The 18,165-nt window shown below is 42.8% G+C and overlaps 1 protein-coding gene across 1 annotated transcript in view; it reads right to left on the bottom strand.

Annotated features, from left to right (window-relative positions):
* Positions 1-18,165, bottom strand: part of galnt9 (polypeptide N-acetylgalactosaminyltransferase 9) — a 183,699-nt gene that overhangs the window by 124,400 nt on the left and 41,134 nt on the right. Inside the window, exon 4 of the mRNA XM_084024144.1 lies at positions 8,462-8,636. Within this exon, the coding sequence (XP_083880270.1) occupies positions 8,462-8,636 (175 nt within the window). The remainder of the gene's footprint in view (positions 1-8,461; positions 8,637-18,165) is intronic.

Here is an 18,165-nt window from a genome sequence, read left to right as displayed (position 1 = left end):
TCCTGGAATCCTGCTCACAGTGGGAGAGTGCTCGGCTGGTTCACAATGTCAAGTTTGCGCAGTGTTCCAGTGGGTTGCTGTAGGGGGGCGTACCCGCTCTCCTGGCCTTCTCTGCAGAGGAAATCAAAAGGAAACAGGAAGAGGGCTGTGTTTTAGCTCGTGTGAGATTCTTTGTTGAGAGGAAGAGGAGACCCTCACGTAGGGAGAGAAGCCATGAGACTACACAGGTTCTGAGGATTTTAAAGCATTGGGAAAAACTTGAAATGACAAACGGCATTCTCTATCGCAGATCCAAGGACCGAACTGGCAGGAAAAGGTACCAGCTAGTGCTGCCTAGCTCAATGAGGGCTGTTGCTCTTAAAGGAACCCATGATGATGCAGGCCATCAGGGGCAGACTAGGACACTCTATCTGGTATGACAAAGGTTCTTCTGGTCAGGAATGGATGGAGAAGTTAAGAAGTATGTCTCTCACTGCAAACGCTGTGTAGTTAGCAAGACCCTTGAGCCAGAGGCAAGGGCACCGTTAGAGTCAATCAAGACAAGTGCTGCTCTTGAGCTAGTTTGCATAGATTTTTGGTCAGCTGAAGGGAGGAATGGTGAAACTGTTGATGTACTTGTAATAACAGATCATTTCACCAAGCTAGCGCTTGCATTCCCTTGTCTGAACCAGACAGCCAAAGTGGTAGCACAGAAGTTATGGAACCAGTTCTTCTGTACTTATGGCTTCCCACTCCGTATCCATTCGGACAAGGGGGCCAATTTTGAGAGTCATCTGATTGCAGAACTGTTACAGGTGTCGGGAGTTAAAAAGACCCATACTACCCTATATCACCCCATGGGTAATGGGCAGACGGAAAGGTTCAATTGCACACTTGGCAACATGATCCGTTCCCTCCCGGCAAGAGAAAAAGAGCGATAGCCACAGATAATACAGACACTAACATTCTCATATAACTGTACCACACATGAGACAACAGGATTCGCACCATTCTACCTTATGTTTGGTAGGGTGCCATGGTTGCCTGTGGACATCATGTTTGGCAGCACGCTGAGGAATGAAGACGTGGTGACTCATGACACCTATGTTAGCTCCCTTCGGAGGGACTTGCGAGAAGCTTTGATGATTGCTCAAAGCAATGCCACGGAGGCACAGAGGAAGCAAGCGAGGGAGTATGATAAGAGAGTGAAGGGTTTTCCGCTGGAAGTTGGTGATCACGTTCTGCTGGCAAATAGGAAGGAAAGAGAAAAAGGCAAGTTGGCTGACCTGTGGGACTCAACAGTTAATGTGATCACATGGAAAGATCCATCCGTGCACATCTACAGAGTTGAGGATACTGCCACTAAGAAAAGTAAGGTTGTTCATCGGAACTTCATTCTGCCAGTCAACTTTCTGCCGGTGGTGGAACCAGAAGGAGTGTCGACTATCTTCTCCACAGCCTCAGAGGAAGTGACTGATGAACCAGAGACCTTGGGCAGTGAGCGGTTATCTGGTATAGAAAGCGAGTCAGGAGAGAGGACAGTTGTCTGGATACTGAATGGCCTAGTTCCTGAAACAGCCAGTAGTGGAGTGGTTAGGGATACTCTTCAAGAACATCCACCAAAGAGTAAAACAAGTCTTGATATGGGAGAGCATTGGACTACACCAGTCGGGGAAGGGCATATGGCTTCTTTAGATGAGGGCAGTTCCGGGGATGACGTCAGTTTAAGTAGTGTGTCTGAGGCTGACACTGAGAATGGTGTTGATAAACAAGAGACATCACATGAGACGGGGAGCAGTAGGAGTGCCTGTTCCATCTTAGTGACAACTCTAGATGGAATTAGTAGTATAACTGGCTCTGTTGGCTGTAACACTTTAGAACAGACTCGTGTTCTCCCAGGAGAGAACTTGTTCAGGATGAATCAAGCACTAGAACCGTCAGAGATTATCGGTAGCCCTAGTGAGGGCGTAACGACAACCAGAACAGGCAGGGTAGTTAAACCTGTCAGAAGGCTGCTTGAGTCAATGAGTATGGTAATAGGAGAACTTGGAAATGCAGAGCCCCTGTCTGCCTTGTTTGAAGCCCTCTAGGCTTTTGTAGAGGTGTAAACCATTGAGAGAGTATTTCATGGGGTATTGGAGTCATATGAATAAAGGGCTGAGAAGTACTTTATCAGAGGGGTCAAAGGTTATATGGATAAGGGCATATTTCTACCTGGTAATTTTGGTTACTGTCCTTCTGGACGGCTGCGGTCAGGTTTCCCCCATGATGGATGGTCTTCTCGCATGGTCTTAAAGTTTGCTGTAATTAAGGAGGGGTGAATGCAATGGTGTCATTTTATTTGTATTCCAGCTAACTTTAAATCAATGCACAAGGATTAATTTAGCACCGTCTCAAGGGGGCATGTATCAAGAATCAGAAGTATTTTGGTCTGAGAACTCCCCTCTGTGGCGCTGTGGTGCATGCGCACTGGAGATTATCTTTCAGTCTGCGTTCACGGCTGAATGAGACAGGTGAGGTTATGGACGGTTCATCAAATATATGAATATGTGTGCGAATATGTTCTGAGAGCAATATGGGAGGGTTATAATGCGTAGAGGTTATTTTATTTTAATGTAAGGTGTTGTAAAGTTCTTTTGAAAGTTGTATCGTTTTGTGCTCAGCAACATTCCTTTGTAATGCCGCTACTCGCGCATCTGGCGACTTTTAGTAGGCTGCGGCATTATGGGGAATGTAGTGTTTTATGTGGGACTTGTAGAAAATGAACGTAGATTATTTTATAGTTGATTGTTTACACACGCTGTTAATGTGCGAGTTAATGTGCTACTCTGTGATGGTTGGACATGTGATACAGGGCATATTTATTATTTCCACAGTTATTTTGTATTTGTTTCTTCTTCTTATTATTATTACATGCATCCTTTGCAGTTGCCTGATGAGGATGATGTGAACTTATTCCTGTCCCTGTCATGTTTGTGCCTTTACAGGCATACTGAATAAACAAACACAAAGAAAGCTGTGGTATATAGATCTATATAGATTGTTCCGTCACATCTGACGTCAGGTCAAAGGCGGATGGCACGCGTAACGGAAACTCAGCCTCTCAGACCAAAACATCTCCCTCTCTCTCTCCTGGTTTTTATAATATCGGCATTGTTATTATTATGATACGCACGCACAGCGCGTGATGCGCGTGGTGGGAGCGGCGGCGCTGCTTCTGTCATCGGGTTGTCAAGTGACGGAACTTGCACTGAACCTCCCCTAACGCATTAAAGGTGAGGAGAGGAGCTCATTTGATTGGTGAAGATCTGAATCGGCTGTATTAATCCCAGTCCACGCCTTGTCTCCTCCTCGTCTCCCACTCACGCCTTCTTCTCCTCCCTCTTTCCCACTTGCGCGGTTGGGCGAGACGGGAGGTGTGCCTGCGCTAGCCTGCGCGGTGCACCAAACTTGCAAAGTCCAGGCGGACACACCCCGTCGGCGTGGCGCAGGTGCGCTGAGTGCTGACTGCGCCTGGTCTACGAAACTAGGGCCCAATGTGTTTTGTGCTTATATGGCTGATTAAAAAGACTTGCTTTTAACTAGCTCGTCAGTAGCCCGTTTCCATGTGAACATGCTAGGATTTGCTAGAGCTGGAACCAGGCGGCAACCTCCGGTTCTGAAAAGTGAAGGCTTGAACTTGAATACCTTAAACTTGCATTCTCTCTGCTGGCCATCAGGGGGCGACTCCTCAGTTTGCAAAAATAAGTCTGATTGTACAGAAGTCTATGAGAAAATGTCCCTACTTCTAACCTGATGTATTATCTCAGTAAACATTGTAAACATGAGTTTATGTTCTCAATCTCTAGTTTCAAGTCTTCTTCAATCCAGCATGATGTTCATTTAGTACATTATGGTCCATTTAGAGTCCAACAGACCAGAAAGCAGGGGATGCTTTAGGGCGGGGCTACTTGTGATTGACAGGTCGCTACTGCGGCTGGCAATGCCATCTAGAGATGCTGTAGACAATTTAAAACAAGCGTATCATTCTGCTGTCCCTCCTCTCTTCCCTTATTCACTCCTTTCCTTCCTCCACCCTGTCCTGCTCCGGGCAGCTTTCAAGGGAACAAAAGCTACCCTTCATCTGAAGGTTGACTTTCAAAACCTTTTCACCATCCTGAAGGACTGCGGGAAGTCAATCTTCATTAGCGGCCCACTGCCCACGCTTGGCCTCGGCGATCTTCGCTACAGTAGACTCCTCTCTCTCCACTTTTGGCTCCGGTCTGCTTGCAGCACTCTTGGCTTTAACTTTATAGACAATTTTAACCTTTTTTGGAATCGCCCCCGTTTTTATCGGCATGACGGTCTTCACCCGGGTAAACTTGGTAACCGCATGCTTACTTCAAACACCCAGCACACCGTACACGTCCTGGCCCACACGTGTTGAATATTTACGTGCCACACCCCCTCGGCAGTGTTTCCCTCTCCCTCTTCCTCTATGGCGTCCTCTGAGACTCCTGTGAGCACTTCCTCCCGCAACCACTCCCCCTACAGGCTCCTGCCGCCACTACACATCTCCTCCACAGACAGCACAGCCCCTGCTGCCGCCGTATCTGCTATTCCCCATGCTCCTAACAACTTCAGGGAAAGTTTTTCTGTAGTTTTTCCTACAGCCTCACATGTTGTTAACATAAACATGAACGAATTTAGTTCTCAACCTATCTTTCCACCTGTCATTCCTGTCCTCATCTCTACAAAGCCTGCTACCATCAAAAATGCTGCCTCCGGTGCTAGACCCTCACTAGTGAAAAGGAAGAGGCACAGGGGACCTGCCCCCCGTTACCTGCGCTCCCTGTCACAGGTCTTGGTAGCTGACAGCAGTGTCCCCTCCCTGCCCCTCAAGATAGCCCTGCTGAACGCTCGTTCAATTAACAATAAAGCATTTATCTTAAATGACTTATTTACCTCTAAAGGCCTGGATCTCCTCCTTTTGACAGAGACTTGGCAAAAAGGTGATGATTATGTCTCCCTAAACGAACTCTGCCCCCCTGATTGCTCTTTTATCTGTGCACCCCGGGCCACAGGCAGGGGTGGGGGCCTTGCAATTGTGCATAAAGACTGCCTTATAATTCGCAGAGTAAGCCTCAGCTCTCTTGCCTCTTTTGAAGTATTGCTGTGTAAAGTTGGTCGCTTGAACCCTTTTCATTGTGCCTTAGTCTATCGCTCTCCAGGAGTAAATAGTGTTTTTCTGTCTGAATTTTGTGATTTTTTAGCGTCTATTATTCACCATGAGAAGATCCTCTTAGCCGGGGATTTTAATATCCATGTAAATGACAGCAGTAATTGCCTTGCCTCCAACTTTCTAAATGTTACCGAAGCTTTTAACCTGATCCAACACATTTCTGGTCCAACCCATGCAAAGGGAAACACGTTAGATCTGGTTTTCACTCTGGCTTTAAACGTCGAGTCTGTCTCTGTTGAACAACCCTTTGTAACTGATCACTCGTGTGTCTTATTCAATCTTTCCTTTGAGGCTGACCTTGCTCCAGTGCAGCAGGTAAAAACCTCACAAATTTTAAATAGTCTCTCAGCTGAAAATTTTACAGCTGCTTTTAACAGCAACGTAGCCTCTCTGCAATCCCTGCAATCCCCCCACAAAAGTATTGACTGCATGGTCCATGCTTTCAATTCACACTGCTCTGCTATTCTGGATGATATTGCCCCCCTTACAACCCGTAACCTTTCATCTGTAAAACCCATCCCCTGGCTAACGGATGAGATACGCTGCCTCAGACGCAAATGCCACCAATCTGAGCGACGGTGGAAGTCCACTAACCTTCAGGTGCACCGTTTGTTTCTACAGGAGCTATTGAGGGAACTCAACAACAGTGTAAAGAAGGCAAGGGCCGCCTACTTTGCAACCCTAGTCAAAACTAGCAGGCGAAACCCAAGGGTCCTTTTCCAAACCATAAACACAATCGTCAGCCCCCCTCTCCCTGTAGTCCCAATTGCATCCAACCAGGACTGCAATGATTTCCTCTCATTTTTTGTCAATAAAGTCTCTGATGTGAGGGCCAGTATCACCCCCTCTACAGTCTCCTGCCTCACTTGCCCTGCTAGACAGGTTCCTCTCAACAACTTTGCCTGTATTACCCTGCAAAACCTCATCAAGTTAGTTGGCTCAATGAAATCCTCCTCCAGCCCCCTAGACTCTATCCCCACCTCCCTGCTGAAGGAGGTTATTGGTTCTGTTGGCCCCAGCCTGGTCTCTATCATCAACACCTCACTGCAATCAGGTTGTGTTCCCTCCTCCTTCAAACAAGCCGTCGTCAACCCACTTCTCAAAAAACCCAATCTAGACCCATCACTGCCTAAAAACTATAGGCCCATTTCCAAATTGCCATTCATCTCCAAAATTCTTGAAAAAGTTGTTACCAACCAACTCTCCTCCTTCCTGGTCAATCATGACATCCTAGATAAATTTCAATCCGGTTTCCGTCAGAAGCACTCCACTGAGACAGCCCTCCTCAGAGTCTCTAACGACATCATGATGGCATCTGATGCTGGGGAATGCTCCATTCTGGTACTGCTGGATCTGAGCTCAGCTTTTGACACTGTGGACCACCATATCATGCTAGACAGGCTTAAAGACTGGGTAGGTGTCTCTGGGAACGCCCTGAAATGGTTAACCTCATACCTATCTGAGAGAAGCTTTACTGTGGCTGCCGGCCCTCACACATCTGTGCCCGCAGCCTTACATTGCGGCTTGCCCCAAGGCTCAGTGTTGGCTCCAATCCTTTGGGCTCTCTACCTGCTCCCCTTAGGCCCCCTAATCAATAGCTTCAAATGCATTTCCTACCATTGCTATGTGGATGATATCCAGCTATATCTATCTTTTAAACCAGATAACTTAGAAAAAATAAATGTTCTCCTCGAATGCATAGCCACCATTAAGGACTGAATTTCAGGCAACTCCCTCCAGCAAAAACCCAGAAAAAACTGAGGTTCTCATTGTTGCTGCTGATCCCATCGTAGCCAAGGTGACTGCCCACATGGGGGCCTTAACCTGTAACATCCGCTCCAGCCTGAGAAACCTCAGCATTTTATTTGATCAAAACATGCTCCTAGACAAACACATCAAAACCCTATCCCGCACTTGCTTCTTCCATCTCAGAAATATTGCTAATCTCAGAACCATGGTATCCCACTCAGAACTCGAACTGGCCGTCCACGCTTTCATCTCATCCAGACTTGATTACTGTAACTCACTGTTTACCTGCCTCAATAAATCATCTCTGGACCGTCTACAAATAATACAAAACGCTGCCGCTAGGCTGCTAACTCGCTCACAGAAGTCCTGTCATATCACTCCTATCCTCCGCGCCCTACATTGGCTCCCCATAGCTTTCAGATTCCAATTTAAAATTCTGGTAACCACCTTCAATGGACTGCATGGGTCTGCCCCGGCCTACATCTCCGACCTCCTCCAGCCCTACTCCACTAGCCGGTCCCTAAGGTCCTCCGACCAGGGGCTCCTCGCTCTTCCCCAAACCAACCTCAAAACTAAAGGGGACCGACCCTTTCGTTCGGTGGCCCCCAGACTCTGAAACGCCCTTCCTGCAGACTTGAGAGCCTCTGCATCGTCTGAAGCTCTCAGGGCGCAGTTAAAAACCTACCTGTTTCGACAGGCCTTTGAACTGCAGGGCAGTTAATTACTGTCGTTGTTTTATTCTTGGCTGCTCTTCATCTTTGTATATACTGTTGTCTTATTATGTTTTGTGAAAGCACTTTGCTGTGTGGTTTTATCAGGTTTTGTGAAGCACTTTGCTGTGTGGTTTTATCATGTTTTGTGAAGCACTTTGTGACTCTGTGCTGTGAAAAGGGCTATATAAATAAAGAATTATTATTATTATTATTATTATCTTCAAACACTAACAGCACGACAGGATCAAATTAGATGCCAATTACATACATTTTAGTAACTTGTTTGCTGGTAAACTTAAGCAGCAGACAGATATTGGGCTGAGACCCCCAGAAGTAATTTCATGTCGCAAAATAAGCCCAGAATTTGCAGGTAAGATGATGTTGGAACATTTAATTTAACTCAAGCTTTCCTTTCCCAGGATTTGGCTCTCTCTTTCTCCTGTCATAAGTGTGTATTTGCTGGACAGGTAGTGGCATTTAAATTGGGCTGTCCTTTTATTCATCTTTAATTGAAGCCCATTACTCACAAGTTAAAAGGAGATGTGAGAGAGGAAAGCTTATTAATGTTAAACCCTTACCAATAATAAGGGTCATTCTGCTGAAAAGTGCTGTCTCAGTTAGACCTGACTTGGTCCTGTATCAAAATGCTAAGGGCAGGCAAAATTGCAAATTTCAACGATGATAATCTTACATGACATCCCCCTGTCCTGAAAATATGAAAAGCAAATCACAAAGACAAAGGTGAGAGGGGCAGAGAAACAGCCCCGACCTGCTTGTGTTGAACATGACCTTTTCTTACCAGCCAGTGTTGAACTCAACATGGGCATCAAAGAATCCGACGACAGGAGCTGTGGCGGCGTTCCAGCCGTGTATTCTGGCTCGGATCAGGCCCTCCCGCTTGCTGTTCCTCACGATCTTTACCAGGCCCGGGTAGCGTTTGTTCACATACTGGTCCAAGTTGTATTTCAGCTCCACTGAAACAGGACACATTAGAGAAAATGCTTTCTTGAAATGACTTCCATGTGAAAGTGAGGACATTAATCAGGCAGCTGTGGCATGAAAATGTGTTTCTAAGATGGTTTTGGTCTATGATGCCTTGAGTCTCTCTGTCAGGACAGAAGTGAAAGGCTTTTGTTCTTCTTTTGTGGATTATTTCGACCCTTTTGGCTAAAGGAGTGTGTAATGATGGTAACAAAAGTCAAGCAAGTTGCCAAAAATGAATTACTCATTACATATTACTCATTGAAACATTAATTACATGATTTATTCAACACCAAAACAAGGCTTCTGTATTCAACACGTGTATGAATAGAAAGTGAGACGTAACTAATTGTGGTGAAGTTGGGGGAAATGACCAAATATGGAAGGATGATATTGCTGAACAAGCTGAACAACAGACAGGAGGCACACTGGAAAATGACATGAGTGTGAGACTGAAAGGCTGATGGGGGAGACGTTGGCGCTGGCTCTTCTTGTGAGAGGAGCTGGCCTGCATGTATGACATGCTTTTATTGTAACAAATGTTTGATCTCAAAGTGCAATGAGCTCATGTGGACAGGCGATGATGTGAGTCAATGAAATGGGATAAATTATGCTAAATTCCTACAGTTCTTTTCTTATAACTATTACCTTTTCATTTTTTTACTTTTTATTTTATGTCTTTGCATCTGTTTTATGCATCTCTCTGGTCTGGCTCCTATTGCTGACAAGCAATTAAAACAAATAAATTATACAAAAAATCAAATGAAAAAGCCAAAAAATGAAATGGGATAAATTATGCTAAATTCCTACAGTTCTTTTCTTATAACTATTACCTTTTCATTTTTTTACTTTTTATTTTATGTCTTTGCCTCTGTTTTATGCATCTCTCTGGTCTGGCTCCTATTGCTGACAAGCAATTAAAACAAATAAATTATACAAAAAATCAAATGAAAAAGCCAAAAAAAGTCTAATAAAAAAAAGGAACTGCTGCTGTCAGCGTCTCAGTTATGGACAACATCTGAATATCGCTATTCTCAAAATGCATTTAAAAACCTGATATCCTCGTGCGCTCAGATTTTACTCAAATCTTAGTACATTTACAGAATATGAGATTGAGACACAATTGGCTTTTCAACAATTCTCATACAGGCTGCAGCCAAAACATCCACCCGTCAATGCCACGATCCCATTAGACGTACTATAAGTTGTTGATCAGAAACAGCAGAACAGAGACAGAACAAAGGAGAAACAGATCATTACATTTTGTTTGTGTGTTAATAATCTTAGTATTATAATTATGTGTGTATGTGAAGATATGATATGATCCATGTCAATACAGGCAGGAAGGGGAGGTCGGTGGCGCAGTGGATAAGGCAGCCGCCCCATGTAGGGAGGCTTGGCCTCGGCGTGGAGATCAGGGGTTCAACTCCCGGCCCGGCTATCTCTTTTGCGCATGTCTTCCCCCTCTATCTCCCCTTTCCACACTGTCTCTCTCTGCATAAAACAATAAAAAGGCTTGCATGGCACTCTAGCCATAAAAAATAATCTTTCAAAAAAAAAATACAGGCAGGAAGAAAAGGAAATTAATACATACAAATTAATAAATAAATAAAGGTTGAACAAACAGTCAAGGAAAGGCAAAGGGGGGAGACACTGATATTACTTGAGATAATAATAAGATGGTTATGAAGGCTGATCTGTGGTCAAGTATGTCTCTTTGGTTTTGATTTCAATTTAGATGTAATTCATTAGTGATGCATATGGTGGCCAACGGATAGCCTAACTGGCAACTTTAGACCAATGATGTATCCTATTTTTGATCTCTGAGATGTGTTTTAAACTCATCAGTCATATCAAATCCAGCTAAACCAGAAAAGCAACATTGGTTGGATTTTCCCAACAGAGGCAACCCTTTATTATGCAGGTTGCTCAGTGTGACTATCTAACACATTCCACTACTGACAGATCTTTATTCCAGCTGGATTAAAAAATCTCTCCTCCTCTCTCTCTCACACACACACAAACACTAAAACAAGATTGACATGAGTAGACAAAAGCTACATTAGTTCATATAACGAGGTTGAATTTTGTTGTACGGAAATGTTTAATCTATGTAAAATGAGCTTAAATGAATTTAGTTAAACTAACTTAGTACAGACATTTTAATTCAATAAAAGCCAAATTAATTGAATGAACATGTTAACATTATGTTACATTTACAAATATGTGTTTTTGAAATGACACAATCAAGATTGATTGATTTAACATGGTTTATTTAGATGGAATATAGGTGGCAAGATAAAATTACGTTCATCCAATGAATTATTTTTTTGAGTGCAGACAAGTCTGGCTGTCATTGGTGGGGGGAAAAAGTTTTCCAGATAAACAGCTGTTTGACTTTCTCCTCTGGGTTACTGCTGAGCGTTCCTCTTTCTGTGGAAGAGATTAATAAGGACGTTTGTGGCACACTGGCTCTGAACAGCATCCACACCTAGTTTGAGACTGTGACTCGCAACATAAATCAGCCAGTGAAAGTAGAAAAATGGCAGACTAATTCCCCGTCTGGGTGACTGAGGAGGCGCAGCGAGTGGAGGGATTGTTGGGAGTCGTTTTCTAGTTGACAGTATGGAGGCTGCAGCTGTGGCTGCTGCAGGGAGAGAGGGAGGAGGCGTAACCCTTCAAGTAAAAGGCCGTTAGCATTTGACACCAAATCAAAGCAACCGCTCATGGGAACCTTCTGTCTCTCTGTCTGTCTGTGGATATGATGTCTTCTAACTTTTATGTTTAACACAAACATGTAGCAGTGTGGCTTAGTGGTTAGCCCTGTCTGTGAGTGTGAGTTGGTAGTTTGAATCTATGTTCTCCTCATGAAGCTTTAATGTAACTTGGTGTTTGTGTCATGATTAAGCATGTTTGCATGTGAGAGTGAGACAGAGAATATGTGTACAGTGGAAACAAATTAAGAGGCAGAATTTTTTCAATAAGATAAGACTAATACAAACAACATCAATAACACTTTTTAAAAAGTTGTCTGAGGTAGTGCAAATGCAGTGCTGCTAGTCCCTGTAGCTGTCGGTCTGTAGTGCTGCTAGTCTACACCACTGGAGGGATGCATGCATCACTTGGTTAGATTGGTTGCCAGGTTCACCCACATGCAACAGGAAACAACCCATCGGAAAAAACTCATATTTTCAATAAGTCACGTATGAAGGAAGACAGCAATGACTTGTCACAACTTGCCTGAATGTAGTTTTTTTGTTTGTTTCTTGTACTTTACTTGAGCATTATTCAGGAAAACTGTAGCTACTGTTGACAGTGCTGTTATACAAAGAACAGTAAAACACTACGTGCAAATGGATAACGTTTACTTTTGATACTTGAAGTACATTCGACTTATAATTCTTCTGTAATTGTCTTGTACTAAAGTTATGCTAAAGTTAGTTCTTCCACTGCTGTCTGATAAGTGAAGACTTCAGAGCGTTTCATACTCTATGAACTGAGATGACCTTTCCTCTTTCATCTCTTTTGTATAAATCATCTAAGAGCAGAGGCTACAAATGAGCATTGAGGAATAATGAGGTTCAACTTGACTGCATTACCATTTAGTACAATCACTGTGAGAAGCTGCACTGCACATCTTTAAAAGTCTAGGGACCTTCATATTTTTGGTTCTGTTGAAGATGATTTTGAACCAGAACCCTCTTTTAAACGGGTCTCCTTCATCATCAGCCTGCTCAACAGCAACACTATGATAAAAGCTATTAGAGTGTCATAATTGCAGGGCTTTGCTGGGAGGAAGACAAGTTATGGGCCTCCCTCTGATCCTAGCAAATAAAACATTGGACCGCGTCCATGGGAGGAGTTATAGAGCAGGGAATACATTTTAAAGGACTAGCAGTGAAACATAGCTGAGGATAAATAACTATCCATCATATTGTGAATTTAAAATGAATGCATGGTGGACTGCATGTGGAACACACTGAATTATTTTGGTGACATGGGAAATTATGGAAGCTGCTGTGTTAAGAAGAAATAGGAGAGGTACAGTACACTCTCAGAACAAATAGTTCTATATAAAACATTTGAGGGTTTTATAGCCTATTTGGCACCCTCAAAATGTTTTATAGAACGTCACAGAGGTTTAATTTAAATGAACCCTTGGGGTTCGGTGTGAACGCCCCTTTAGAGTTTGCTTACACGCTACAAAGTCTCTCACATAACTGCTCATTGACTAGTTACTAGTAGTCAGACACAAGCAGACTTCCTGTATTGAAGATAAGCTCCAGTGAGATCAGCCTCAGTTGTGTTTACAAAGGTCTGGTTTCTGTTACAGAAACCACGGGCCACATTGCCACATTCAATGATGGATTAATGGACTTGATTCAGACACTGATACAGAAACAGGTCTGATATTGATCAGTTTGATCGATCACAAGCAGACTACTGAAGTTACCTAACAGTCAAACTGGCTCTCCACCAACGGAGTTCATTAAATATTTAAAAACACTGTTAGAAAAAGTCAAATGATACTCATCGTCCTGGCATAACAGCTGAATGCAGTGAGACAGTATCAGCCATTCACTGTAAGTGGGGAGCATTTTGGCAGTAGACCTGTGCCAGGTGCAGACATTTTCTGTGCAACTGTATGTCAACAATAAAGAGGTTAACAAGCTCTCAAACCTTTATGGGAAACACCACAATGATAAGTTATGATTTGACTCCTCCATCCGTAACATGGAATAATTTACATTTACATTTCAGGCATTTAGCAGATGCTTTTGTCCAAAGCGACTTACAATAAGTACATTTGTCAAAGGAAAGAAACCACAACACATCATTGCCGATAAAGTAAGAGCAAAAAAATAGAAACAAGTGTTAGGTCCTCGTCTAAGTAAAGTAGTAGCTGTTCAGCAAACATACCTTAAGAACAACAGTGCTATGATCAAAGTGCTATAGGTAAGAACATAGAAGGGCATTTTTGGGGGGGGGGGGGGGGGGGGGGGAATTATGTTATGCAAAGTCTAGGTGAAGTTGCGGAAGATGGCAAGTGACTCTTTACTTAATTTATTGACTGATAAATTAATCCATAACCTGAATTGCATAATGTTCTTTGCTTACTGTCTTTACATCGTTCCTCCTGTTTGTTTTTATCATAATGCAAGATTAATGTATTTCCTGCTCCATAGCAGAGTGTCAGTGGATTGACAAACATAAGGTGTGGAGCCGCACCCCGAGCATCAATCTTACTGGATCTGGAGCCATCTGGATTCTGGTGTTAAGCTGCTAAGTAGTTAGCTTCATAAATCAAGGTCAACTTTACAGCTAAGTGTTAAAGTCATCTTAGTAGCTAACTGCATTGGTAGTGTGGTAGAGACCTGTCAATCACAAGGTAGCCCCACCCAACAGCATCCCCTGCTCTATAGTCTATTTGACCATAATGTACTAAATGAACATCATACTGGATTGAAGAAGAATGTTTACTGTGATAATACATCAAGAGAGAAGTAGAACCATTTTTTCATAGACTTCCATGCAATCACTAATTTTTCAAACCAGAGGAGTCGCCACCTGATGGCCAGCAGAGAGAATGCAGGTTTAAGGTACTTCAGGTCGGCTTCACTTTTCAGAACCAGTCAGACAGACTTTTAATGGAACATAAAGTCAGAGAACCAAGGCAAATTGGACAGAATGAAAATCATTCTGAAAACTGGAAACATTGTCTTTTCCAAAGTGTCACAATGTGTCACACACATTTCCTGCCGTCTGTTAATTTGCCAATCCTCCATACTTTAATCAGAATTAATGATTCAATAATCAGATGCAATGTTGAAAGTAATTCAGCCTCCACTTGAAATTAATTTCATCAAGCTTTACTCAACTGGTCCTCAGTTTATATCCTGTTTTCATTAAATGAATCATTAAGTTATCAATTAGGTGGTGGTATTTGCTGGAATTGAATCATTGTAGGGCTCATTAAGCCTTTCCTTGCTGTTAACATGGTGAACAACAATGAATTGCAGTCGGTCTGCCTAATATGCACACACAGGCAAAGCTCATCACTGGGAATGAGCCTGTAGTTCAAACCAGGGCTGTGAGTAAACTTCTCAGCCACAAGGTAAACATGCTTCCAGTACTTAATTTATTATGCCAGCAGCAAGTGTGGCTGTACCTTAACTCATCTCACTGAGCCTCGTTTAAATGAGAGTGGACCGACAGAGCCATCCAGAAAAGGTCAAGCAGTCCAGCCTGCATGTTAATTGTCTAATGTCACAGCAGTGCAGCTCCCAGGAAACAGCTCACACTTCTGCACAAATCATCATCACCGTTCATACATTAAAGAGCCACTGACGGATGCGTCAGTGGCCGGATTCTGACCTTATATTTAACATGTACGGGTGGACACTGGAAACATCATCACCTGGTAGTATTGCAGAATGATGTCAGTGAACTGCATGCAGCACACTCATGTTTAACACCTGTCTGTGATGCTTTTCAGCAAAGGTTACCAAACAAGCGACAGAGGCCATGCGTTTAGTTGTCTGAGGTTTTGGACAAAGCTTGTACATCGGTTTTAATGTGTTGCTTCCTCTGGCTGTAATCAACTTTATTCTAACAGCTCCGAGGAGTTTCCATGCCTGAGGTGTTATTGTGGTGAATTAGGTGAATCTCCAGGATGTAATTTGTGGGACTAGGAAGGCAACTTTGTGGTTTAAATATCTAGACATCAGACAATCATGTAATTTGCTGATTAAGGTGGTTATTCACTGTTGAATTCAGTTGAAACCTGAAAAACTGCTATTTATTCATTGTTTAGCTGCTCTTTTCTCTATTTTGCAAATACTTAAAACCATTAATTTATTTTTATATTTCTATTATATAAACTTTCACTTTATGGTGTTGGTAAGGTGAAACTTTAAGCAAAGAGTTGTCTATTTACACATCTGTGAGACAGGGAATAACATGAGCATTAATTTGTGTCTCAGGTGATGTGGTGAATGTGAATCCAACATTTACTTTAAGCTCTGTTTTGCGCTCTAAGGGAAAATAGCTTTAGCTGATAAATTCTCCACTATGTTCACCAGCTCAACAGCAGTCTGCTAATGCTGGAAACGACAGCGGTGAGAGCGTTGAGAGCGTTGAGAGCCGTGAGAGCGGTGAGAGCAATGAGAGAGTTGAGAGCAGTGAGAGCGCTGAGAGAGGTGAGAGTGGTGAGAGCGGTGAGAGCGGTTATAGCGATGAGAGCGGTGAGAGCAGAGACCAAATCCTACAAACAATGCATTTAAATATGATAAAGTCTCTGCAGGCCTGCAGTGGGAAGATAATTCACTATAGGTTCATCATATTCATTATACCTTTCAATTAAACTTTAGGGGTGTAAATCACAAGTTTCAAAACGATAACATTTCATTATATTTGCTGATGTCAAAGTCTGCCACAATTTTCAGGGGTCTACGATATGTATGCATAGTAGGGTCACTGTAGGAAAAAAAAACTGAGAGAGCTGAGAGAGGTGGGCAATATATAGAAAAAAAAAGTAGCAAATTTGCTACTTTATTACAATGCTAACAACCGGCATCTATGCTTGCTAACTTCCCATCAAGGTCACATTTATTTTTTTCTAATTAATACATCACAGCATGTGACAATGCCTTGTTAAGGTCCTTAGGGTGATAATGTTGATGTTTACTGTTGGTTAATTTTATATGAGCCAAATCTTCATCTTGGGTGTGTATTGATTGGGTGGTTGGGCTAAGATGCTAGTGGTAGTGTTCACTTTGTTTCATAGCAATGGCAAGTATGTTCATCAGACCCACAGTTGCTCCTCTGCAGTCCAAATATGGTCACTTCCGTTCATTGGTTTCAAAACTTGGATAGTGACGGCCAAAATGCCGAATTAGAGGCTAGACAATGGTTGTCCACAAACCAATGGGTGACCTCACAATGACTGCATCCACGTTTTATATACAGTCAATGATTCTGCTGCATCTCCTGCTGCTGATCTGCACACACAGGTCAAATATTTTATAAAAATCCAGAATCCAGGAAGATAATGCCAACTTTTCTACTGCACTTAAGGAATCTTTGAAATGGGAAGAAATGCCGCCTCCAAACAGTGAATCGATACATTAATCCACCATCTTCCATGTTTCCACGTAGTAATTTAATCTCTTCTTAATATAATCACATTATGATGGAGTTTGTGCTATCATGAGTGTCTAAATTATGTTTTTAACACCCTTGCAATAATGAAAAATAATGACATGGAAGGGATTAGAGGTAAAACATAATCAAATGAAATACTATCAGAACATGTTGCAGTCTTTATATTGAATCTGGGGTTGTCCTTCAAAAGTCTATTCAAGGAAACCCCTTGTGGGGGGCAAAGTGTGTGGGGCGGACTGTCGTAATGAGAGGAGGGGTCTGATCACTGGCTTTTAATGGCTGCCTGTTTAATTGTAGGCAGCGGGAGACTCAGCGGGGAGCAGAGATGTGCCAGTGGTGACTGCAGCTCGACCTTCTTTCAGTATGTTATTCATGCGCCCTTTTCCACTGCCAGCCTGAGGGAGGCAGGCCTGTTACTCTGTGCCAAGTGAAGGAGGGCCAAGTGTAATCTGGAATCTAGTTCATTGTCCCTCCCTCTCCAAACAGGAAAGCTTCTGGGATGTGGAGCTGAGCATCATCAGCTGCTGTGGGCGTCATGGTGTGGAGGCAAGTGAAGTGTTGCCCACATCGCCATGGAGACAGTAGTATGCAACAACAGTTTAAAAAAGGACGAGACAAATCCCATACATTGCCTTTCCTCATTAACTGTTTTTAAGCCCTGTGTTCAAGAGTCCACCATCTATCCCTTCAAATGTCACACACACACAAACACACACACACACACACACACACACACACACACACACACACACACACGATCTTATAGTGTAATAAAACTCACTACTATGGAAGGAGTCCAAGAACATCACATAAAATCATGCCTTGGTTCATGTACAGCCAGGGAAGATACACAACTCATATTGTGAGTTCAACATGTTGTAGTTCTGTGAATGTACATTGAGAATTAGTATACCTTATATAGTGGACACAATTCCTTTTGAAAAGTGCATAGTACTATCATGCCTTGTGCTAAAGGAGAAATGATGGACAGATGAGAATAGAGAGAGCATCAAGATGGTGACAAATCCATGAAGATAATGAGAGTAGAGCACTGCATTATTACACAGACGATCACAAAGTACACTGAATTAATTTATTAATTTTTAAACGATGCGTACAATCCCCACGTCATAGAACAGCAGCGTATACACTCCTTGTTGTCTTACCTTTCACAATAAAAGCCCTAGACATACGCAGCATCACTGCTTACCAGGATAACTTAATAACAGAAATTTGCTCATATTATGTATTTATTAAAAAAATATGCAGGTTTTTATTATGGATGTTCCTACAGCCACCGTTGATCTGACACATTGTAATTGTAAACAGTAGAGACGTAATGAATGGTTCACAGAAAAT

Source organism: Eutrigla gurnardus, assembly GCF_963514095.1.
Source record: "Eutrigla gurnardus genome assembly, chromosome: 13".
NCBI lineage: Eukaryota > Metazoa > Chordata > Actinopteri > Perciformes > Triglidae > Eutrigla > Eutrigla gurnardus.
Note: the sequence above shows the minus strand (reverse complement) of the source record. Positions and strands in the feature narration are given on the sequence as shown.